This window comes from Chamaea fasciata, unplaced genomic scaffold (assembly GCF_029207755.1).
Source record: "Chamaea fasciata isolate MVZ Bird 193981 ecotype frontalis unplaced genomic scaffold, bChaFas1.0.hap1 SCAF_2, whole genome shotgun sequence".
Classification (NCBI taxonomy): domain Eukaryota; kingdom Metazoa; phylum Chordata; class Aves; order Passeriformes; family Sylviidae; genus Chamaea; species Chamaea fasciata.
This window is the reverse complement of record NW_027094087.1, coordinates 67218778-67243362: the sequence shown is the minus strand read 5'-3', so window position 1 is coordinate 67243362 and position 24585 is coordinate 67218778. Positions and strand designations below refer to the sequence as shown.

At 36.1% G+C, this 24585-nt stretch overlaps 1 protein-coding gene across 14 annotated transcripts in view; it reads left to right on the top strand.

Annotated features, from left to right (window-relative positions):
- The window catches only part of MYCBP2 (MYC binding protein 2), a 173712-nt gene that overhangs the window by 20489 nt on the left and 128638 nt on the right, over nt 1-24585 (top strand). For all 14 annotated transcript variants that reach the window (XM_066176316.1, XM_066176328.1, XM_066176313.1 and 11 more), the window contains exons 2-9: nt 3225-3300; nt 11090-11305; nt 16722-16875; nt 18148-18344; nt 18565-18807; nt 19086-19157; nt 20663-20759; nt 24504-24577. In XM_066176316.1, coding sequence (XP_066032413.1) covers nt 3225-3300; nt 11090-11305; nt 16722-16875; nt 18148-18344; nt 18565-18807; nt 19086-19157; nt 20663-20759; nt 24504-24577 — 1129 coding nt within the window. The remainder of the gene's footprint in view (nt 1-3224; nt 3301-11089; nt 11306-16721; nt 16876-18147; nt 18345-18564; nt 18808-19085; nt 19158-20662; nt 20760-24503; nt 24578-24585) is intronic.

Below are 24585 nucleotides of genomic sequence, written 5' to 3'. Positions count from 1 at the left end.
TCTCCAGTGTTGCAATGTCTTGAAGCAGGTTACAGAAAGCCTGCCTGAGATTGCTGATAATGAATGTTAGTTAGTTTTCTGTGAACTAAATGGTATCAACAGCTGAGTTAGAAGTTGGAGGCTAAAGGCGGAAGCTGATGGTCAGTGCAGAGTATCAAGACCTTTACAAATGACAGCTAGCAGCAGTTTACAATTGTTAACCAGCAATATAATTAATAATTTAGCTAAAAAATCCAACTGAGCCATATCAGATCTTGTTAATCTTCATGCAATAGAAGAGTTGGGCTTATAATTAACACATGTGGTTTCCACCAGGAAATTACTCATAATCTGCTTAACGTTGTTTTCCATGAATATATTTGCCCATGTTTTACACTTTTTTTCTGAGTAATAAAACATCTTAATGTTATGGGATATAGAAGTAGAACTATGAACAATCATATATGTCTTTGTTATGTCCAGATACATTGTGAATATATTAGTGTTACGTTATACGTAATAATTGTAGGTTGCTCAGAGCTATTTCTAAAATTAGTGTGATTAGGTATTTTTTATTAATTAATTGCTTACTTGTTCTGAAGGTTTGTTTGGATATGGAAGAAAGTTTACTTTCCAGCTCCTTGAGAGTTCATTTTTAGAAAATATAGGGAGACAGTTGTGGGTTCTTACTATGGCATTTCTGTCCTGAGCTATTTTCATGTGAAATTACTCAAGCCCGAAACTTGCTGAAGATAAAGACTGCCACAGTGGAGCAGTGCTCCACTGTGAGATGCTGCTACTTGCAGCATCTTTAATGGTTGTTGTATGAATGAGGGAGATCATAGCACCATCAGTAAACCCATTGCTGATCTTTCCTGTTTGCTAATTGGAAAAAACCTTGTGTAGGTGTCATGACAAATGAAGGTAATCTGCCAAATGGCAGAGGTTTTGTTACTATGGAAATGAGCCCAAGCTTGGGGGAAGGGAAAGGGCTTAGTTTGGATTTTTTTCAGATGTATGTGTAAACACAAAGAAATACTTGCAAAAATTACAGGGACTGGTCCAGTGAAATATTTACAAGATGAACAAGTGTTTATAATGTTTGCAGACTGCAACAAATTTGGAGAGTTTTCAAGGATTTTGGCAGGAAGGATTAAATTTGAAATTTCTTGGCAACTTGAATTAGTATCTTTTAAAAAGAAAAAAGCCATGCTTATCAAGTTGTCTGTGGCAAGTGCAAATCATACTCTGTTTAAAAGGCATAATTATTAGCACAAATAGATAAAAAGTATTGGTAGCTCAATTTTGAGGTTTGCAGGGAAATGTTTTCTTGCTAGTCTGGGTTGAATAAGTCTGCTACGCCATATTGCTATGAAGCTGCCGAATAATACCTGGAATGCAGTTAAAAGTCTGACCTTGGAGGAGGCATATGAGACATTTCTTCTTCCTCTTCCTAACAGCAAACAACAAGTATTGTTTCCAGCTTTGGTCAACGTGGCTTACATGTGGTATGGACTGAGAGAACCCAGAAGATACTTTCATCAGAACTTTTAAACTGAAAGTTAGGGTTCAAGTTTCATAAAAGGTTGAGGTCCAGAGCAAAAGACTGAGTGGCTACAGAGTGGAAGGGGCTGCACTGTTTTTCGTGTTTGACAGCAGATTGATATGCATTAAATGCTAATAAGTAAGAGAAATTTGTGTAATTATAGAAAAAGTAAATAGTGAGTTGGACTATGGAGTCTGATTGTTGAAATTTGACCCATAAAGGTTGTATGTAGTTTTCTTTCCCCGTGTTTCTTAAATAGCTTATATACTGTTACCTACTGAAACTACTGTTGGGGCAATGTTTCGCAGTCATCTCCATTCTCTTTGTAAGCTTTAATTTACTGAGGATGGTGGGGCAAGTCCCCCCTCACTGCTCACTGAATCAATTTTTTTAACTCCAGGATAATGGTGGTTGTTCCTTAAAAGAAAAGTGGTGAGCTGGTTTGTTTCTGCAGGAAGTGTCTTGAGGAACATACCTTCCTCTTAATATAGGTTAAGAGGAGGAAAGTGGTGACATTTTTAGGAAGCAGCTTTCTTGGCATACTCTACGTGAATTCTTTGTTTGAGCTTGTATTCTCACTGCTGGCTTCAGTTTTTCCAGCTTTTAACTGCTGGACCATGAGTTTTCTATATTCTTGCAGTCTGAATGCTGTATGGGACAAGTAACCACTATGCTTTTAAAACATCAGCATTTTTATTTAGAACAAAGTTGGTTGAATGAAATACTCAGATTGTTCTGATTCTCAGTCTGTTACTAAAAATGCAAATTCTCACTGCCTGTGATTTTCAGATGTAATAGTTTTATTTTTCAACTAATCTGAGCTGTGAACTGTTTGAAGTTTATGGTACAGAGCAATGTTAGTAGCTGTTGCTTGAAGTCCTATATAAGGTGAGCTGTATGCTGCACAGTTAACATATAACTTTGTTCTTTATTTTGGAGGACTTATCTGAAAAACCAGTAGGTTAAAAAATCCATTTCAGAGTAATCTCAGTGATGGTGACAGAACAAGTGTATGTGCATGTGGTGTCTTTTTTGTATGATGTCTTATCTTTTTTTCCTGGGTAGTAAAACAGAGGAGAAAAAGAGTGTGGTAGGGATGAGGTGTGGGCAGATCTTAGAAACGTGTGTGCTAGCTAGGTCTGTAATTTAAAGTGATGGACATTAGGTCTATAAAGTAAAGGGTGGAAAAAGTCCAAACAAAAGCTAAAGAAGCTGCAGTTTCTTCCATGAACTGAATCTTCTGCAAAACAATGTATTTTTAAAGCTTACTTTTTGTCTCGGAAGGCTTGAGTCTTTGTGTGGTAAAGACCTCGCAAAGCAGTGTTCTGTACTAACAGGTTGTTGTGCTGAGAATTGTCAGTAATTACTGCTTCTAGCATTGCTGTGGCACTGATGAACTTGTAATAGAAGCAATAGGGTAACCCAGTAGAAAGCTCAGGGACTTGTTTCTGTCCTAGCATATATTCTGGTTAAATTGATGAGAGTAAGGGCCCATAATTCAGTGAAGCATTAGGAAAGCATAATTTTAAGTGCTTTTTATTCTGATTTATACTCTGAAATTCTACCTGTGATTATTCCCTTTGCCTACAAGAAAAAAATGTAGAGTGCTACTGACATTTTTTCCTTCTGTGCTTTTTACCATGGGGTACAGAAGGGAGTTTATTAATGTTGTTCTCATTGCTTTTCTTCTCTTTTTCAGAAGTAAGAAACTTTTTAGCAAGAAAAAGTTGAAAAGAAAACAGAAGACTAAATTGAAAGTAAAAACACGCAACAAGGTAAGCCTGTAACTAACCTGACAAAATTCTAACTCAAAAATGACAGTAACTTCAGTTGAGAGAAATACAATAGCTAAGTGTGACTAACAATTTGTTTGTTTAGAGGAGTCAATAGTAGACCAGTATTGTCTCTTTACTGTATCCTATGTGACTGTGATACCAGTGTTAAACTTACTCAATTGCTTTTGCTACTGTTGTTCAACAGGAAATAATATAAACAGTGTTTTTAGTTCTCCAGTTCCTAAACCCTGAGTGTAGCTAAACATATTGGTCTTAGAGGTAAATTTTGAGATCTGTATCTAGCCAACAGTTAGAGACTACTGCTGCAAAGGTTTGGTCATAGCAGCTAAAGAAGAAAGGGAGCATTCTAAGGATTCCAAAGTTACCTCTGAAAATTCCTCCATAATGGAAAATGTAATAAATGATATCTAAGTGATTCTATTAATGTTTTTTCCCCATGTAACCCCTGCCTTACATCACTTTAAATGCATGGGAACCATACCATGAACTTAATAAAAATGTTTGCATCTTCACTCTGTAGAGAGAATAAATTAGCAATGCTATTTTTAAATACTACTGTTCTGCATGCTTTCTCTATTAGAGAGCTATTATTTGTCTATGTAAGCTAGAGTCTTGGAGGGATTTTCATGAACGCTTGCTGCAGACATGAAGGCTTGTAGTCAATAAAGAGAGCTCATTTTTGGAATGGTTCTGAGGGACAGAACCACTGAAATATCTAGTGAAAACACCTTCTAGTCAGTTGAATGTCCTCACAATACAAATTCAGTGTAGAATCACTTGGCCATCTTATCCCTCTTTGCCAAACCTCATGTAGTTACTGTATCGCAAGACAGATGACTTTGGGAGGGTGAAGCAAACCCTCTATCTATTAATTTGGTATTGACTTTTTGGAGACTTAGCAGATTATTCTGCTTATCTCAAGTAGTGCAGCTTCAGACTATGGTATAGAAAGGGCTTATCTTCATTTCTGTTCTCAGCACTGTACAGTAAAATATTTGTGGTCCGAACTGAATTTCTCAGTCTTTTCTTCAGTTGCTATAAGATGTTTTAGCTCTGTCCTCTCCATGACTGTATTAACCCACTGTCAACAAAGACAACCAAGTTAGAAATTCGAAGAAACTTTGCAGAATGTAGTTAGTCTGTGTGTTCTGTTTGGTGACAGAAACTTGTGCTTTTAAAATAAGGTAACTCTTCAGCTTTTATCAATGTTACTCTATAAAGGGACTCTTGTCCATCTGGGTGTTGGGGCCCTAATTTTGCTGCCAAGTAGAAAGCAAAATACTGAATGGCTGTTCACAAGCTCAGCAGTCAAATGGAGTTCTTGGATTTAGTTGCACTGGATAAATGGAATGGCAGGATCCTTGGCCGAGATGATGTGAACATATGAAAGGCTAGTTCTTGTGAGTAGTTATAGATACGGCACTGATAATCTCCTGACCTCATCCCTATGGAAGGTTGTTCTCAACGTTTTCCTTGGGTTTAAGTCAGTTTCTTCTTGAAGCTTTGAGGGTTGTATCTTTGAAAGTTGTAGTGGGTTTTTGTATGTCTTTTACTGATGTCATTATTTCAGACAGTGTTTGAGGCAGACCAGAGTTGACCATTAGAAATTGGTCTTCATTCTGAGTGACTCAAGTACAGAAAGGCACTCCAGTTTATTTCTGCATGATAGCAAAAAATTGCGTATTTCCTGAAAAATGTTGCTGAGAAGGGGAAGATAAAGCCAGCTTCATATCTTGAGGTTATGAAACTGACGAAGTGGGGTGGTTTTGTTTTGGTTTTTTTTAAATGGTTGATTTCTTAAGGGAGGATTTTCTTGTTTGTGTTTTTTATATCCTTTTTCAATGCATCCCAATACTTACCATGGCAGAATCAGCACAATGATTATTTTTGCTCTGGAATGTCTGAAAACTATGGATGTGTTTGTTGTCAGGAAAACAACAAACACATCCATAGCTTCCATTTGGAAGCTGTAAAGTAGAGCAGATAGAAAAGTCTTTCACTACTGGACATTCTGAGCAGTAGAGTTTGTGTGCATTGGTTTATTTGTTGAAGAAACAGAGTCTCTTAGTCTGAACAGAGATGGAAGCTTTCTCTTAATATACTTAGTAGAGGCAGAGAGGGCCTTAAATCAAGAATAAGATCAAGGAACTCAAATTTATCTACATCCTGTGCTTACTAAAAATGATTGAGTAATGGAACAGGAGAGCACTTTAAAAGAGAAGTAATTGTTGAGCAACTAGAAGGCAATTGTTTATACCATTTAAGCATTAAATATTAGAACATTTTAGGTATAAAACTAATTGGTGTTTAACACAGCCCAGTAGTTTGAGCCTTACTCTGTTTCTAAGCTGGATTGTGCTATGATCTCTGGTATTTGAATTATCACAGATTTTTGGGTTTGTGGTTTAGTATCTATTTTTTAAATGGAGGTATAAAAGTTTTCCATGTGGTGCAGTCTATTTTGGCTTTAGAAATTCACTGACATAAGTGACTTTTACATAGAAAACAAGTATCTGATTGTTAGACATGGATGTAGCACCTTGGATGCCAGTCCCTACCTGCCTCGTCCCCTTTTTTTCCTTTTGGCAAATAATATCGCCAGAAAATTGTAAGGCCATGTAACTTTTCCCAACTCTACAGATATTGGTGCTAGCTTCCCCCCCCCACCCCCGACACCCTGGATATTTTCCCCATTTGTTAATTCATGCAAATGCTGCTTAGGACACTTGGATTGAGAGAGAGAGACAGAAAACCACAGTTTACCATCTTCTGTTTCCATAGTGTTATTTGAAGAATACTGAAAAATTGGAGTCTGCCAAACACAGCTTATACTTGAAGTGATTGGCATCTACCTGTGTAGTTTATGCTGAAGTTTTAAACTGTGACATTTTTACCTTTATACAAATGGAATGAGTAAAACTTCAAGGGGGAGGTTCATGTAGCAGACAAATTCATTATAAGCTAATGAATAGATGTGTAAAACAGATTGACTGGGATAAATATTATCTCATTAAAAACACATGTAGGTTCTCAAATAATTTGGCATTGTTTTCAGTGGCTTATGTATTATTTGGTCTTTCAACCTCAAGAGGGCATCCCTTTCTAAGAAATCTTTTGACTGAAGAAGAATTTGGTGAGCTTCTCTTCTCAGTGTTACACATGGATTAGATCAGATGGTTATTATAACCTGACCCATCTTTAACAGCAGATTAACTTTCCTCTCCTAGATTATAGTCTATTTCCATCATATTTAAGAATAAACCATTGCTACAGTAATCTGATTCAAGAGGAAGAAAACAAATAGGTCAGAAGATATGTATAGGTTTCATCTTTAGGGAAAACAGTTTCTTTTTGGGTGAGACAAGTGTAAAGGAGATAAGAGGGTTTTGGTTTTTCCCACTCAATTCTTTGAGTGTATTGGAACATTACAAAAGGCTAACTGAGAAGAGCAATTAGGAATAGGTTGCTCTTATCTTTTGAACCAAACCTGTGCTGTTTACCATCTCCTCCATAATTCATTCTTCCTTTTAGCAGGGACTATATGTTTACAAGGACAAGCCAGGCATCAGGGTGTAGGCATCTGTGCTTTGATCTCTCTCTCATAAGTTAGCATCTTATCTTTCAGAGGATAAAAAGAAACACACAAGAAATAAAATCTTCATGTATTAAAACTGTGTTCACCAATGGTGGATATTTAAGTTTTACAATGTATGTTTCACCATGTATCTTTAAGAACGTGCACGTTTAGTTTTTGATGATACCAAGTGAAACAGCAAAGATGAAGATGCAGAACATCCCACTGTGTTAGAGAGTCAAACAGTGTAATTCTGTTTTCCAGTCTATAAGCCCTCTTCTTTTTGAAAGTGGTAGTAATTTCATTTTCCAAGAAACTAGATGCTTTGGGAGAAAAGCTAGTATAGAAGCTATCATCTCATCTTCTACTTAGGCACTCTGGAAACTGAGTTTGTAGTCAAATTTCATGGGTGCTTTGGGTTGCAGCATTCCAGTAGCCATTGAGAATAGGACATTCAGAGGTGGAGAAAAGTGATTGTTGTTCTTCACCTTATTCCCAAGTGTCATGTGACTCTCAATACTCTTAACACCATGAAAACAAGCTGTAAGGCTTTCTTTCTGAAATAATTTATCCTATAGCTCAAGAGTAGTCTGTTTGGACTATTAATAATTCTAGATCTGTGGAAAACTAATAAATTACTTTAGTGAGGTCTTAGAAGTTAATTAACATTTTGTTTTAATGTTCTGCTGTTTTTCTTGGCAACATAGATGTATTTTGTGCCAACATGAAATGTAGTATCATTAAGAGAATTGTAAGTTAAGGTAGACTTTTATTAGTTTGATGAAAGAATTACTAAATGAGGTTCTGTAGGTACAGGTACATTGTTTAGTTAGATTTTCTTACTGATCTATTCTACCTCAAAATCTGTGAGCCAGCAGCAAGATTGTACAGTTGGTATCATGAGTCTGCTAATATTGGGGAAGTTTTTATGACTGTGTAGAAGGTATTCATTAGCTGCAGAAAAGTAAACTTTCAGGTGATGATGGGATGAACTTATATCCCAGTTTTCTGACTTGTTCAGTGTATCTGTCCTCAGTGAAGTTAGAAATTTGTTATCTGGAAAGGAAGAACACTTGTTTCATATGGAAAAAAACCCCTTCTGATATCTGTTTTGAATACTGTCCTCTACCACTGTTGGAGAAAAGAAAAAACAACAAAGAAAGCTGCTCATTGAATGAGCATTTGCATTAGAGGGGCAGAAAATTTTACTGTGGTTTTTTTTTTTTTTTTTTTTTTTGTCATCAGCTCTATTCTTACCTTATGTAAAGGAAATCTAAGAAAGTGGGGTTTATACAGCCTGCTTATATACATCTGCTTTTGAACAGATGTTTGTTTGAAGACCTATAAGTATTATAGTTAAACCTCTCAGATGAGAAAATCCATCACAAATCACATCAGTGTTTTTTTACCTTATGATGAAGTTTCTTGAGGATGTTGTGCTGTACTGAAGTCTGGATAGGATCTTAGTGTATCTAAGTATTGTTCCTGCACTGTTGTAGTAAAGCAAAACACTGAACATAGAGATAGAACACTTAAAGGGCTTACTGGTTAATAGTTGTAAAATATTGAGAATAAGGATTTAATTCTGAAAATTAGTCAGCTTGTTATTCATAGGCAAGAAAACATACACTGATTTTATCTAGCACTGTAATATCTAAAATTATCTGTGCTGGTTTTAACAGTTTGGCCGGTCTGTTTCAAATGAGACTGTAAGCTACAGCACTTAGGCTCTTCTAGATCTAAGCTGTGCTGACAAGAAAGAATTGGAATGGAAACTCTTCACAGAAGTTACAATTACAATGTGTGATATTAGCTAGATAAGTGAACTTCCAGGTAGATCTCTGGAGCCTCTGAAATATCTCTTTTTTTTTGTTGTTCCTGTAAGTGTCAGTAAAGAAATTTAGTAAACTAAGTTTACTAAGGAATTCCACCTGTTCTGTTCAATTGAGCTAGCTTTAAAGCTGAAAGCTTATACTATGTATTTGCGTTACCAGGAGCTGCAAAAACTTTTGGGGTAATGTGTTTGGGTACTTGATGTATAGAAGAGTTACATCTTATAACCCTTCAGTTTTCTGGTGTCAAATAAAGTTCAAAATTTGTAGGAGCTCCTTATCAGTGAAGTCAATCCAAATTTATTTTGTTACAATTTGATAATGGAATAACATAAAAGGTTGTACTTTGGGTTCTTGCACTGATTAATATTGTGGGGTTTTTAATAGGAGCTTTACTATTTCAAAGTAATATTGAACAAGGAGTAAACTTTGCTGTTTTTCAGTCGCTAATGGCGGAAGTTCTGTTGAACTATAGTAAAAGAACTGCCAAACTTGAATATGCGTGTAGAGAATTTTTTCCAGCTTTTTCCTTTTCCTCCTTCATTATCTTTATATTATATTTATATTTTTGTGGCTACTGCTAACACTGATGTAGGTGAGAAAAATAAATACATAATGTGTGTCTGATAAAATAGGTTGCAGAGTGTAAAGCATTGCTTCTAAATGTTCTAGCTTGCAGTAACTTTAGTAATAATGGAAAGGAAGGACAGGCAAATACATACTAGTATAGTCAGAATAATATAGTCAAAAATAGAAATACGTAAATGATGAAATATTGTCAAGTAATTTTGAATTTTTTTGTTTTGTAACATGTAATGTTAAGAGGTCTACCTTAGAGTCCAGTGTTATTTCTGTTACTAATAAAAATGTATGTGCAGATAAAAATATTTTTGATGTAGAAAATTGTGGCAACCATATTGTAGAAAAATAAATCACCCCATTAAAATATTGCCCAGTTCACTGGTTCTCAAATTTTTTACCTCTCCTCTGGTAGTTTAATATTATCTTTCCCCTCACTGTTCTCAGTGATCTGTTTCAAATCACTGTAGTATAATTCACTGTGTAATTTTGTGCCAGATGAATGTGGCAATGCACAATATTAATACCCTATAAGTATAAAAAGACAAAAAGCCTCCACTCCCAGTGTGCCCCTCCTCCCCCTATCCCTACAGAATACAAGAAACCAAAATGACCTAGTGAAGTCAGTCATGACCCTGAGTCTGTCTGGCCTAGTAATCCCCCACATTTTGCCTTGCATGGTCAAGCAAATTTGTCCTGCACTCTTAAACCTGGGCCTTCTCTCCTTACATGGTCTTTGTGCTCTCTGTCTACAGCAAGGTGTTACAGAGCTTTGCTTCTTCCCATATGCCTGAAATCCAGTTTTCAAAGCCTATGCTCAGACCAGCCTGGTCTTTACTAGTACACAAACAAATGGAAGGAATAACCTTGCCTGGGAATTAATTGTTGTGGAGTTTTGTTTTTTCAAGTCAGTCATACCTCCTCTCTCATCTTGCTGTTGCAGACTGGGAAAGTACAGAGCAGAATTTTAAATTTTTTTTTAAGAAATGGTTTTTCTTACTATTTTTCTGAGTCCAATGACAGCCTCATGAAGACTCCTTTGTGTCTTAGCCAAGGCTGACAGTAATACACCAGTAGCAGGTACCAGGGTGGGTCAGGGTAGTGATAGTTTCTCGGAACAGTTGCCCAGCTCACATTTTGTGGCTCAGGGCTTCTGAAAACAGAATGGTGTCCTGTTGAGTCATAGGCCTTGATTTCTTTATTTAGGAATTAGTCCGTTAGATTATTATTCTCAAAACTATTATCTGCAGCATCCTGACAGGAGTTTTTAAACTTGGCATCAGTTTTCATTTAACGACAAAACAAGTGAGTTTTCTTAATTTCTAGTATATGTTTAACAAACAGCTTTAATTTTCAATTTTTACCAGCAGGTTAAAACTAATAACTAGAATAACAGGGCATGCGTTTAGAAACTCAGTTTTAATTAAAACCCCCAAAACAGACTGTTGTTGGGAAAATAAAGCTTGATTCTGCTACTCTTATCACTGTGGCACAGGTTTGGACCATTCTTTAGCCTGAGCTGCTTTCATTTTTAGTCCCAGTGTTCTCATCAAGTTATGAGAGGTAGAGACTAAAGCTAGAGGGAATCTATTGAAATTTCTTCCTCTTCTTTCTTTCTTCCCTGCCTGAGATATAACTGGTACTTCAGCAGCAAAGTTGTCTCCAGTTTGGAAATAATTTGGTCTGTCAAAATTATTGAGACTGTTGAGGTTATTTATATTTAGCAAAGCTTGAAACTTTACGAAACTAATAAACTAAAATTAAAACCAATCTTGTTTTTCAGACTGAAAACCTAGAGAGTACAATAACCATACCAGATATCCGATTACATAGCAATCCTTCAGCTTTTAATGTTTACTGCAATGTCCGCCATTGTGTGTTGGAGTGGCAGAAAAAGGAAGCGTCTGTGTCTTTGGCTTCAAAGAACAGTGTCCAGAGTGGAGATTCAGACAGTGATGAAGAAGAGGAGCCCAAAGAGCCACCAATTAAACTTCCAAAGGCAAGTAACTGATACCACTTGAAGTATATGCCATGTATGTTATCTAAGGCTGGTATGTTCTTTTTGGGAATTAAAAAGCAACAGTATAAGTCAGCTGCTTAAAACACCGCTGTAGTTTTATTTGTAGTCCATCTAGCTCAGAATCATTTGATGAATTAAGATGATCTATGTACCTACTCAAATTAAAGTCAATTAAATGCCAGGTAAACGCTCAAGTTGCACTCCTTTAAAAGTGTTGGTTCTTGAACACCTACAGCCTCAAAATCTACCTGGAAAGGATGCAAATAAGGCATCTTATATCTCTGAGGGGCTACAAGCTCATAATGGTAAAGGGTGCTTTCTTTTGCTTTATCCTCCAAAATGAGTAAGTCTTTCTAATAGTGGAAATCATTTGGTGGAATGGTTCCTTAGATGTTTTGCCGAGTATGCATGTAATTGCAGTAGCTGTCAATTATTCTTTCCCTTTTTTGGCTTTATTGCCCTTAGTGGCACTGGCAGCTCCAGATTTTAATGCATATTAAGATTTTGATGCTATAGTTTTACAGTTAGAGAGGGTTTTTTACTATTGACTGCTTCTGTGCTTATAGTAGGATTAATCGTGTAAAGTCAGAAATATAGGACTTATTGACTTTTTCTTTTTTTTTTTAAATTTGTTGATTCACTTGTTTTTTACTGTGTATTACAAAACTATGCATTTAATTTTGTTCATTACTGCCTTATCAATGCTATGAATTGTGCTTTGTTTTGTTGTTCCTCTGAATCTAAAAAGCATATTCAGATTAACTTTCCTTGTTTATATTTACTGTAAAACCAATTCAAATGCTGAATTAAAAAGGTGATTGCAGCTGTGGTTATGTAGAATGTTTGAGTGTCTTGTCTTAGAAAATTAGGATTTTATAGATGATTGCATTAAAGTGTTATTATCTGAAGGGTAAAGTTGGCACTCCAGAAAATAGTGGTGGCGAATTGCCAAAAAGCATAACCAAGTCAGCCTGCTGAAATTTCATGATTGATGATTGCAAAATATGTGGTCACTAGAAAGTAAGTCAGCATTGTTTATGAACTGCATCTGAGTCCTTGTGGATTGTATCAAATGAATCAGCAAGTGCTTTTAGATGCTTAATTTTAAGTAAAAGGCAATGTAGCTATTAGCATTTATAAAGAATGGAACAGCGTTTTAAAGAAATGTTGAAGTTAAAAGAGGTTCCAAGAAGGATGAGATTTATCAGTGATATGGACAGAAGACTTTCATGTGGAAACCAAAACATTGGCGTTGTGTTGGGCAGTTTATTACAATGAGACTTAGAAAAGTAGCACAGTTTTAAAAAGATGGTGGCTTAGCAAAAATGGTAGGAAAACTAAGTAACAAACTTCTCTCAAAATAGAAAATTGTTGAGATTTTCTTACATTCATTACAGCAGATAGAAAATTGTTGAAAATCAGTATGTTTTCAAACTATTAAGTTTTAGTAAAGAATCTACAAAATACCAAATTTGAGAATTTTTGTTCAAAAATATGTTTAGATGTCTGATACAACCTCAGTATTTTTCATAACTGTCTAGGTAATACAGGGTTGTTTAAGTCACTTGGAGGTAACAATGGACTTGCATTCATGCTTTTGAAAAAAAATCTGCTTGGAACTGTCTCACTTGTAGTAAAATTTCTAGGGACTGGCTATGTAAATATCTTGGTATCCTGGATACAGGTGTCTGTCTCATGATAATGAACAATATTGTGTAGGGCTTAGTTAATTGTAAAGAAGAAAGTTATTATGAAGTTTCTAAGGTTTACAGTATTTACAAGACAAATTTCTGATAGTGATTGTTAGCTTATTAAAAAGAATACTGATATATTTTGAGTTTGACAGTGAGGTGAAAGATTAAAAGGTATGACTAGGGTATGTGCTTTTACAGATTGTCCAGAGTATAGTCCATGGTGTGTTGGTGGTTTTTTGTTTAGTTGAGAGTAAGTTGAAAACAGTCTGTGTTTTTGTAGCTTAGGGTGACTTCAAGTGTTCTATTGAAGTATTTTCTTTCAAATCTTGAAACTTGAAGAAGTCAGGTTTGTTAGAGCCTTTAAGTGGAACATATGTTGGAATCAGAAGTTGTCCTATGCCATTTCTGTAATAAGATTGAGAACAGTTGTTTTTAACATTAAGAGAGACAGAGACTTTGCTGCTCTTAAGATATTAGCATAACAAAAAATCGTGGTTTTGTTGTGTTCTAGTGTTTAGGGTAAATTTGGGAGAAAATTTAGTTTAGTCTCCTGGTGTAGGGTAAATTTGGAAGAAAACTGTTGAATAGGGTCCCTCTGGGAAGTAAACTTAAATGGCCCCTCCCTCTAACAGGTTTGGGAAAGAACTTCTTGGGAGAAAAGTGGAAAAAATTCTTAATGAACAAAATGCTCGCAAGTATCAAGAATGAATAATATGAAACAATAAAACTTCTTGTTTTGGAGTGAGAAGGCGACTTGAGAAAGTCTTTGCTGTGGGTGTAGTTTAGCTCTTTGTCTTTTTTTAGTCTTTCTAGAGTTCCAGGCCTCGGTGGGCCGCAGGTGTGAGCTCTCGGTACTCTTTTGTCTTTTAATCTAGAGTAGGTTTAGACAGTCTTAAGAAAAAGGAAAAAAAACCCCAACAAAACAGTCTTGAGAATTTTTCTGTTTCAGTTAGCTAAAACTAACTAAGAGCTAAGAGCAAAGTAGATCTCTGCCCCAGTCTGAGCTTTGAAGGCACAGAGTCCTGGAGAAAGACTGCAGAGGAGTGAGTGCTGTTTTCAAAACAAACTGCATGTTTTTTTCTGTTGCTTTGCTCTCAAAACCCAGCATTAAAGGCACAGAAATTAATATACAGCACAAACAGAACAGACAATTGGGGATACAAGCATCAAAAAAAGTCACCCTAGGACATTTAGTAACTTGCTTTGATAGCTTTATATTTTTGGTTTCTCAGGAAATACTTGGCCTTTGTCTGACATATTTATTTGCTACCTTATTTATTTAGTACCTTAGCTAATGATGAGGAATTCTCTGTACTTAAAATGGAGTAGATTCGGTTCTGTTGATAAGATTTGTAATTTGCAGAGTAAAGAAGAGGTTTTCCCACAACCTTCACCCTCACACCTCCCCTCCCAATTTTAAACTTAATGCTGAGCTACAAATGATCCACAAAAGCCCTGTACTAAAAAGAACAAGTATGGGATTAAAGTGATTAAGGTGGAATTAACTGACTGAAATATTCTTTGTTCCTGCACTGGCATATGTTTTGCTAATTATAATAAGCTTAAGCAAAAATTGAAAATTTTAGGTTGTAACAGAAAATAAAAGACAAATAATTACTTTTTTTAGAGTCTGACTTTAAGTCTTTAAAAATTCATTAGGAGAATGTTACCTTTGTAATTGTTCTTTTTTTGGTGCATATATATAACATAAATTAATTGAGAGTAGCATGTAATTTTGAGTATATAAATGTGAGCATTGGCTATAATGCTCACAGTTCTATGAGAGGAAAGATAAGGGAAATAAAACAAGAGTGTAGATAAGACTTAAAGATGAAATAGGAGGGGTTTTAGGAATTAATTAGGAGTCACAATGTCTGCATCCAGCCTAGAATTTTGGGTACCTTTTGTTAAGTGGCCTTAGACTTCTGATCTGAAGTCTCAAAGGTGTTGCAAAGGGGGTGGGAGAGTGACTGCATGGAGAGCATCAGTAAGAGCAGTCAGGCTGTGACACAGCAGCTGAGGCAGCAGTGCTTGTTTTGGCCCAAAAACCCTTGAGAGGGCAGTGAGAGCAAGCTTAGGTCTTGAAAAGAGCTATTTACTTATTCTCTTCTTTGGAGCACAGTTTGGAGGAGAGAGATGCACGCACATATATATGTATTTATATATGATATACATACATGAGATATTAAGGTGAATAGATCTATTTTATGAAGCCTACTCAAGCTCTTGATCTCAGATATTTAAAAAGCAACCCCAAACCTATGCAGAATTTGCAAGATCTCAGCAGAACTAAATCTTACGGATTCCTACTGCAGTAGAAGTTCACCAGACTTTTTTTTTCCACTGTGTTCTCTACTTTCTCTAGCTGCCTCTGTCAGCTCCTAATTGAGGTCTTCTCTCTGATGATTGTGAAGAGTAAAATAAACTTGGTGTCTTTCAAAGACACTATAACTGAACAGGAAGGGCATTTCTAAAAATGTGCTACCATGTATTTTATTTTTTTAGCTTTCAGGTTGATGTGAGTTTTGGATCTTGGAAAAAAACATTATGCCATTATTATGCTGACAGTTGTTTTCCCTGTAGATTCTATGCATGTCTTTTCCCCCCACTCCATTGCAGATGTGAAATGCAAGGTATAATTTGCAGAGGAAAATTGCTGTTGGTCTTTGAAGACTGGACTTGGTTATGTTTTTATCCTTACTCCAAGAATAAAATAGATGTTAAAATAATTTCTGAAAGATAAGAATCAAATTGAGTGTCAGCAAAGACAGTTGCAAGGTCTCTTGTTACAGGTTACCAGTAGAACTTAGAGCTGACTGCCAGAATATATATGTTTTAAGCATGAGTGGCAGTTGCATTAGAGATGTTATTTTCACATTTCAGTCTTTTTTTCTTAGATTTTACTCAGGAGTCAGTCTCTGTTAAACACTCAATATGTGGGAGCCCTGCTTCTGACCAAAACACATAGTGGAGTTTTTAAGATATGGTTGCTTATATGTAATGTGCTAACCCTCCTTTCTTTTCTTTCATCTTCATCATTATTAAATACGGAGTTTGATAAGGAAGTGCAAGGGAGCAGTCAGTGGAGAGAAGCATGATTGTAATCTCAGAATAGTCAGGAATTTTAAAAGGGAAAGTTAGAGATGGCTATAACAGGGCTTTTAAAGATGTTCTATTAGTTGGCTTAATGCAGGTCTGTGATGAGTGCGTATGGAGTTCTAGTGACAAGCAATTAATCTTTTTTTTTGTCACAATATGAAAAATAATCTCAGAGGCTTTGGAGGGGAAAGTGCTAGAGCTGCTGGTATCAGCTGTAAAACATTATTCAGGTTGCAAGAGCATTCTAGTTTGCTGGCTCATGTTAATGAGCAAGGATATAGAAGACTGTCAAAATGTGAACTAGATAGAAATTAGAAGGACTCAGAGGCACAGTTTGCCTTTTATTGTGCAAAAAGTTTTAAGTTTCCTTGTTCTTTCAGGAAACTTACTCTGCTTAGGTATGCTCTTTTATGTAGTGGCTGACTAATGTGTAATATTTGCTGGTATAGGTGGGTTCTTGATTTTGATTGTGTTTTAATACTTTTATATTATAGCTTTTTATTTGAGTAATTGTCTTGTTCATTGAGCATTGGGATATACTTTTTTATGAAGATCTAAAATATTATATTGACATCTGTTCTGAAAAATCTGTACTTCTTTAGATCATTGAAGTTGGATTGTGTGAAGTCTTTGAATTGATAAAGGAGACAAGATTTTCTCATCCATCCTTGTGTCTCAGGAGCCTACAAGCCCTACTTAATGTGCTCCAAGGTCAGCAACCAGAAGGCCTGCAATCAGAGCCTCCTGAAGTCCTAGGTAATATCTCATCTCTTACTGTATTTTTATTAACATACATCTGTTAATTATGTTGAATAGAAGAAAATGGTTCTTGGCAAGTATTTGTGAGATAATAACATGCTTGTTCTCAACTGACTGACCTTATTCTGGAGTATAAACTCCTTAATGGTGCATGTATGCAGTACTTCCTCACTGAAACAAGGTAATAAACCTTACAGCCTAACAAATTGGGTTTTACTTCTTACTGAAGCATAAAATACTTGATCTTACTGGAAAGAATGCAATTTTGGAGTGAATTTTTCTTGGAATCTACTGTTGTGGTCTGTAGAGATACTTAATTTTGTAATTTATGTGGAGCTGCTAAGCAGAGTGTCAGAATTCTTGTCTTGAATTTCTCTGGCCATCCCAAAGCTTCCCTGAGAATTTATTTTCTTTTTAATGATATTGGAAATAAAAGTTGAACTTCTGATGCCATTGAGAGCATGATTGACTATATCCTTCAAGTTAAAATCCCATTATGTTTTTTTGATTCATAGTTTTTACTGGTTTATAGAACTGCAGGGAAGTCTCGGCTGTAGCCTGTGTTGTTTAAAAATAAAGAAAACTTAAGACTTCATGTATTTTTTCATATTTTCTGGGTTAACAGTTTTCTATTTCCAAACAGTAATTTGCTACAGAAACCTTCTATTTTGTATTGATGTGCAGAGTATTGAAAAGCTACAAAGAAGACTATTTGATTACTGTCCTAGTGGTTAGTTGTAGCTGCTCCTGAGAAAATTTAGGTGGATTTCTGTTCATACTTCTTCGATTGTTCAGCCACCGGTGTTTGGAAAGAGGCATGTGATCAAAATAGTTTTCAAGCCTTGATTTGAAATGCTGATTTCTGTGAAATGGGCTGTGCTTCAACATGAGTAATGATCATAAAGAGTGGATGAGTTTGTTCAGGACCTACACATCATCTCAGTGATGGGGTGGACTGAATAGGCAGGTCAAATAAAGCTTTCTGGCTCATTTCTTGTTAATGTGTTTCATTGTGACAAAAGGACTTGCAGTTTTTCTTCGTTGGCCATGGTGATTATCCAGACTTGATGTTTTTCTGGCTGAAAAGAAGAAAAGTTAAGGATAATTTAGTTGTATTTAATTGAGATGCTTTTATATCTGAAATTAGCTCTAAACATAACGGCTGAAGAAAGATATCATGTATTTTCCTATATTAATTTCCCATTGCTAGTTGAATTGTTTCGTATGATTTTGTGACGTGCCTTTGTCATGGCTGTGTTTTATCTGCAGAATCCCTGTTCCAGCTGCTTCTGGAAATAACTGTCCGTAGCACGGGAATGAATGACAGTACAGGACAGTCCCTGACAGCACTTTCATGCGCTTGCCTCTTCAGTTTGGTCGCTGCCTGGGGAGAGACAGGACGGACGTTGCAAGCAATCTCTGCAATCCTCACCAATAATGGCAGCCATGCTTGTCAGACTATTCAGGTCTTGCACTAAAACTTCTCTGTATCTGGGAATTTATGTTAATGAGTACTTCTCATGAGTTCTGAGAAGATATGTTGTTTAATTTGTTACCTTTTCCCCCCCTCACTATTTTTGAGATGAGTTGGTATTTCTTTGTCTCTCTTGAGTTGGAGTTAGAAGAGGAAATACAAGATTTAAAAAATTGTCATCTTTTTCACTCACTATTTCTTTTACTGTTTAGGTGCCAACCATTTTAAACTCTCTTCAGCGGAGTGTACAGGCAGTTCTGGTGGGCAAAATCCAAATCCAGGACTGGTTCAGTAATGGGATAAAGAAGGCCGCCTTGATGCACAAATGGCCATTGAAAGAAATCTCTGTAGATGAAGATGACCAGTGCCTACTTCAGAGTGATGGCTTTTTCCTCTATCTCTTATGTAAAGATGGACTTTACAAAATTGGCTCTGGATATAGCGGGACAGTGAGGGTAATGTGGCTGCTTCTTGTCTGATGAGTGATGCTTAGTATTTTAGTTTTAACTTTCATGATGTCCTGTTTCCATGGAGAATCTAACATAGCTTGCTAATCATCGGTTCTATTACAGTTTGTGTAAATTTTTCTGATGATTTCTATGACAATTTGACAACATTTTCTTAGAATTTTCACTTTGCAATATGGTTGAAGACATTACTTAATGATAAATGATTATGTGTTGAGTTTTCACTCCGGTATTTGTTAAATGATGGAAGTTTTTTTGCTTTTCAGGGCCATATATACAATTCTACATCCCGCATCAAAAACAGAAAAGAAAAGAAGTCTTGGTTAGGCTATGCTCAGGTAGGTGAATACTTATAATATAAAATATGTGGCCATCCTCATCCCTCACGAGTAGTTTTAAGTAGACACCCTGGCTTAGAGTAAACTTATATGGATATTTTATCATTCCTTTGGCTTTCATTATAAAAACCAAAATTTTTGGTACTGGCTTCTAAATTATGGAAAATGATGACCATGTGATTGTACTGGCCTGTAGAAAGGAATAATGCAGCGTCCTTGCTCTGTGTTGTCACTGTAAAGACTTTTGCAAAATATGATGATTTAGCACATCAGCCTGTGAACTGCAGTGTCAATTGATGAGTGTTTGAGTGCATGTCAATGGATGTAAATGTGCTGTTGCAACAAACATGTAAACATATTTGAAATACCTGTTTATGAGAAGAAATTGGCATTAAAACATCTGCAGTAAAACAAGGAAATATATTACAAATATAAGTTCTTTCATTGCAGTTATCATGTGTGTGTATACACACAAACAGATGAAATCTGGTTTTATTTAGTGTAAAAGCAGATCACCAAAAGGTACACTGGCACAAAATAAATGGGTGTGGATGCATTCATTCTGGCGCCTGTTTTATCAGCTTGAAAAGGAACAGGATTCATGTGGTTTCATTATACAGTGTTGCATATTTGGACATTCTGTACATGACTATAAATATATGTGATGCTTTTTGAGTGCTTGTGCAGGTGTATACACTCACACAGTGAGTAACCAACGTGGCTACTTGACTGTAGCCAAAGGCACTGCAGTTCAGACAAGTGTCATTCTGTGGCTGTATTTATAGAAAGGCGTGTAACTTGCTCTTATTGTTAGTTATGTGTCCATAAGAGAGATAAAATATGTCATTAGGGTCATTTCCCTTCAGGTGCTTGGCTAACTTAAAGTGACTTTTCTTATGTCATCGTATTAGTGATCTTTAGATTGTAGCTTTTCTATCCACTGTAATGCTCTTTACCTAATTTGTGTGGGTTTGTTTTCCTCATGTCACCAAGATTTATTTATCCAGTAGTTTTGATGGAAGAAAATATCTTAATGTGGGAGTCAAAATAATTAATTATTTTTTTTATTATTTTAGGTTTTAATGCTTGCATTAATATGAATTAATAATTGCCCTTCCATATAGGGCAACATTATCTGTTGCCTTTCTGGAATTCCTGTGCCTATTTTGTTGATTTGAAAAATGGAGATAGAAACACTGGTTTTGCTGTGGCTTTTAACTCTTAACTGTATACAAATATAAATAACAATATGTGGGGCTTCAAAAGTTGTATATAAGCTTCAGCATGCTAATCTATGGCATGTAGAAAGTGGAGGAAGGGACTCAAATTTTCATTTTTTAATGTGGAATTTGATTAGTAGAGAAAATGTTGATCATCATTTGATGTAAAAGGCTCCCACTATTTTAAAGCCATATCTAAAATAATGATGGCGTTTTTTCCCTTTTAACATCTCTTAATGTATTTAAGAGTATTTTCATATCTCTATTTTTTTTTGTTCTTGCCAGGGCTATTTATTATATAGAGATGCGAATAATCACAGTATGACAGCCATAAGAATAAATCCTGAAACTTTGGAACAAGACGGTACAGTTGCTTTGCCCGGTAAGAACCTCCAGATGAGAGAAATTTGATATAGTTTGCTGTTTACATGTTATATGTTTTCAGGCAAGCAGAAGAGAAACTGAGGGATTTTGAGGTTGCAGATAGATTGCTTTGCTTCACTTTGCTTCACTTCAGACCAGCTTCAGTATTTCACTTAGAGGCCTTGCATCTTATTCCAGTTGCTGGAAGAATATGCAATCATCTTAATTTCAAGACTACAAGTGCTTTAATTCCTCCCTAAAAATTTTCATTTCTTTCTCATTTGAAATTCGAGTGTTCGAAATATTTCAGTGAGAGCACATTCAGGGATCTGAAAAAAATGCCTTTCAGATGGGTTTTTCACCTTTTTTCACCTCAGGCCAGCTTCTTACACAGTAGGGTTCATTGATGTCCTTAATTATGTTACAATTTGTAAACAAATCAGTTTTCTTCATGCAAGTCTTGAAAGAGGTTTAAGCACTTTTAAAGTCTATCCTTTGGAGCTGTTGGCTTGCTTTTGCAAATCCCAGTGACAAGTGTCATTCTGCAAGTTTGCCTTGTATTTATACAGTAAAAAGGCACAATGAGAGTATGCCTCCTCAACAAATTGTAAAAGCAAAACTGAATGGGAATACCCATATAGAAATTTCCCAAACTATCTGCGCAGTTGCATTTTGTATGGCTTGTGATGGTGTCAAAGTAGATGTTAGATGTTCTTTGTAACTCCAGTACTTTGTATTTCAGCCCTTGAACTTTGCTGTTTTGCTTTGTGCACTTCTACACATTTATCTCAGTGTGTTACTGTGAGCAGATACGACCTTGTTCTTTTGCCTAGGACAAATTCCAGGGGGTCCACTTCTGATTATTTTCCTTTCCCATTAGAAAAAATGAAATGAAGGTAGGAGAAGGTCTAACCTGAGGAAAACTGAGGAGATACTTAGCTCTGAATAGTAGTGGCTGCCCCACTGAAATCTTATGGTGACTTGCAAGTTGTTCTAGTTCTGAAAAGTCATGCTGGATAGAACTAGAGGTCAGTGACCTTGCTAACAGCTGAACACAGCAAATATTTGCTCCTAGCTGGTATGGTATTCAGACATGGCTCTATCTGGAATTAATCTCTTGCAAATGCCTGGGCTGGTTATAGTGCATTAAAAAAAGGTATTAGGATTTATTCATACAGGGGATGCATAGGAGGTTAGGAGATGTGATTAGAAGTTGATCCTAGATAGAAGTCACGTGACCATAGAAAAGTCGGAGAACTATGGGACATTTTTTCCTTTCTCAGACAGTAGGATCCATCAGCTTCTTGAAACCATAAGCTTCTATTTTTAAAGGGCAGTCTTTCCACTCCAATAGATGATCTTGCAAATCCAGCCTTATATCTGGAACTACCAGGCTGTGTGTCAACAGTCTTGGATCTAATGCCTTTGTCAAGATTTATACACTGTACCTGAGTTGTCCATCTGTTCTCTTAGTCCATATATCATAAAAGGATGTCTGAATTCCATGAGAATTGACTAGGTGTCTAGACCTGAATTGACAGAGGTTTTCATCTTTGCCATTTCTTTCAACAGTAATGCTTACTGCATACCTTAAAACAGTTACTGTTTTCAGCTGGAGAAACTGAAGTCACATGGTATATGCTTTTACTGTTCTTTGAAATTACAACTTAGTATCTTAGACTCAGGGCTATTCCCTTAATTTGAAAAGTACTGCTAACTGAGGGTAGCCTAGATGACCTCAAGGCTGGCATTATTAACAGGTGCAGAATGCACAACATGAATGTGGAAGGTGATGCTTCACAGTCGTCTTCCTTTGAAGCCTCTAAAGGTGGCTGTGATTAACAGATGTCTGTAGGTATGTGTTTTTAGTAAAACATAAACCCTTTCTCTTATAGCAGTCTCCAGACAGGAAAACAGGTGGTTAACCTCACCCCCATAGTAATACACAGAATCAGATTAAAATTCAGGATTGATCATGCAAGCTCTTTCCTAGCTGAGACACTATACTAGTTTTTCCAGATACACCATTTACCTTCCATTTTTTAGTCTTCCTGTTAGTTGATTTTTAATGCTGGATCTGTTTGTTAGCTAAGGAAGTGCTAATTTTTAGGAAGTCTTCTGGGGAGCATGTATTAAAAAAAAAACCAACCGATCCCTGTTGCAGATTTCCTCCTTGAACAGATTTATGAAACATAGGAACAGCTCCCAGAAATGTTTACCAGGAGACTCACCTTTCTTGAAGTGACTCAGGCAATAGAATAAATAGTGCAGTATGGACCCATTGGTGCCCAGAATGTGCTGTTTCCTTGGCTGTTCTGCTTGTGTGAGCATGTAATTTTCAGTCATTCAGGGAAACTTCATGCTTACCAGCTTCCTGTAACCTTTGGAGAAATGTCATATAGATTAGTTTTGGAATTTCTCATCCAGTTGCTGATACTTCTTTTATCAGTAACTGAGCTTTGCAGAACAGAGAATTAGTGGTGTGCGCTGCCTTTAGTTGTTAAATCTGAGATGATTTTTGAGAGAGCAGTATTTCAAACTTCACTGTTTCTGCTGCCATTCTCCATCATGCTTGCTGCATACCTGATCTGTGATTCATACCTGGGTGTGCTCTAAGGAGGAGGAAAGTTGTCTGCTTCTGGTACTTTGCTTCAAGATGTGAGCGTTACTGAAGGCTATCTAATGCATATTCTATTCCTGGTAGGACACTATTGGAGTGGGCAGTATATCAAGAAAAAGTAAACAATGGGTTTCTGTGGGGTGTTCTCAGCTGTATTATTTTTAATGCTCCAGGTAGGTAGCAAAAAACCAGCAAGCGTCCTGGTTATGCTAGAAAGATATTATGTGTGCTTCATTTAGCATTAAGTTTATTACATAAAATGCTAATACTGGATCTTTGTTCAGGATATGAGGCAAATATTTGGAGTGTAAAATGGCTGTCCTGTAGTATTTTTGGAAGAGGTCCCTTTCCTGTGTGTAATCAATGAGACAAACACCTTACAAACCATATGATACCAATCTATTTGCCAGTAGCTCCATCAACAGCGCAGGAAGGGAAAAAGAAATGGTGTAGGGACATAGGTTTAAACTTGCAGAGAAAGTAGTCTTTTTCTTTTTTCCTTCTAATTTGGGTAGAATTCTTTCCCTACCGTTTTTCTTGGAATTAGCTGACCTATTATCAATAAATGAGTGATGTATTCGAGTATATACTTCGTAATTTTCAAAAAAAACCACCAGATTTTCTGTTAATAGTTTGGTGAAATTTATAAATTATTTAAAAATTAGATGAATAACGAATACAGTGACTTATTTATTTCTGTAGGTTTTATATGTTGGACTGAGGAAACGTTTCTTTAAAGATAGTGATCCTTATTTGAAAAAAAGTCTTTGGGGAAGAAGAGTGACTTAATAGTCCTGGAATATTTGAATTTAGTTCTGTTAAAATAGTCTAAAATATGGCTCTCAGGTGACTACAACATGCTTTTTTTCTGCAGTTAAATACTGGGGTGTAACCAGTTAAATTTCATACCATGGAAAGTACTGCAGTAACTCTTACAAGAGCTAAGGAGAATTACATGCTTTTGGTGAGACACAACATCTTCATGTAAAACAATACATTATCAGAATGGTATCATCTCACTTGAGACAAAGTAGAACTCTCATAATCTGATCACAGTGAGAATGAATTAGACAGAAGCAGAGATCAATGTGTGTATGTATGCTAATATAAACTGATGCAGTGCACTTCATTTTTCTCTCACAGATTGTCATACTGAAGGGCAGAATATCCTCTTCACAGATGGAGAATATATTAATCAAATAGCAGCATCTAGAGATGTAAGTTT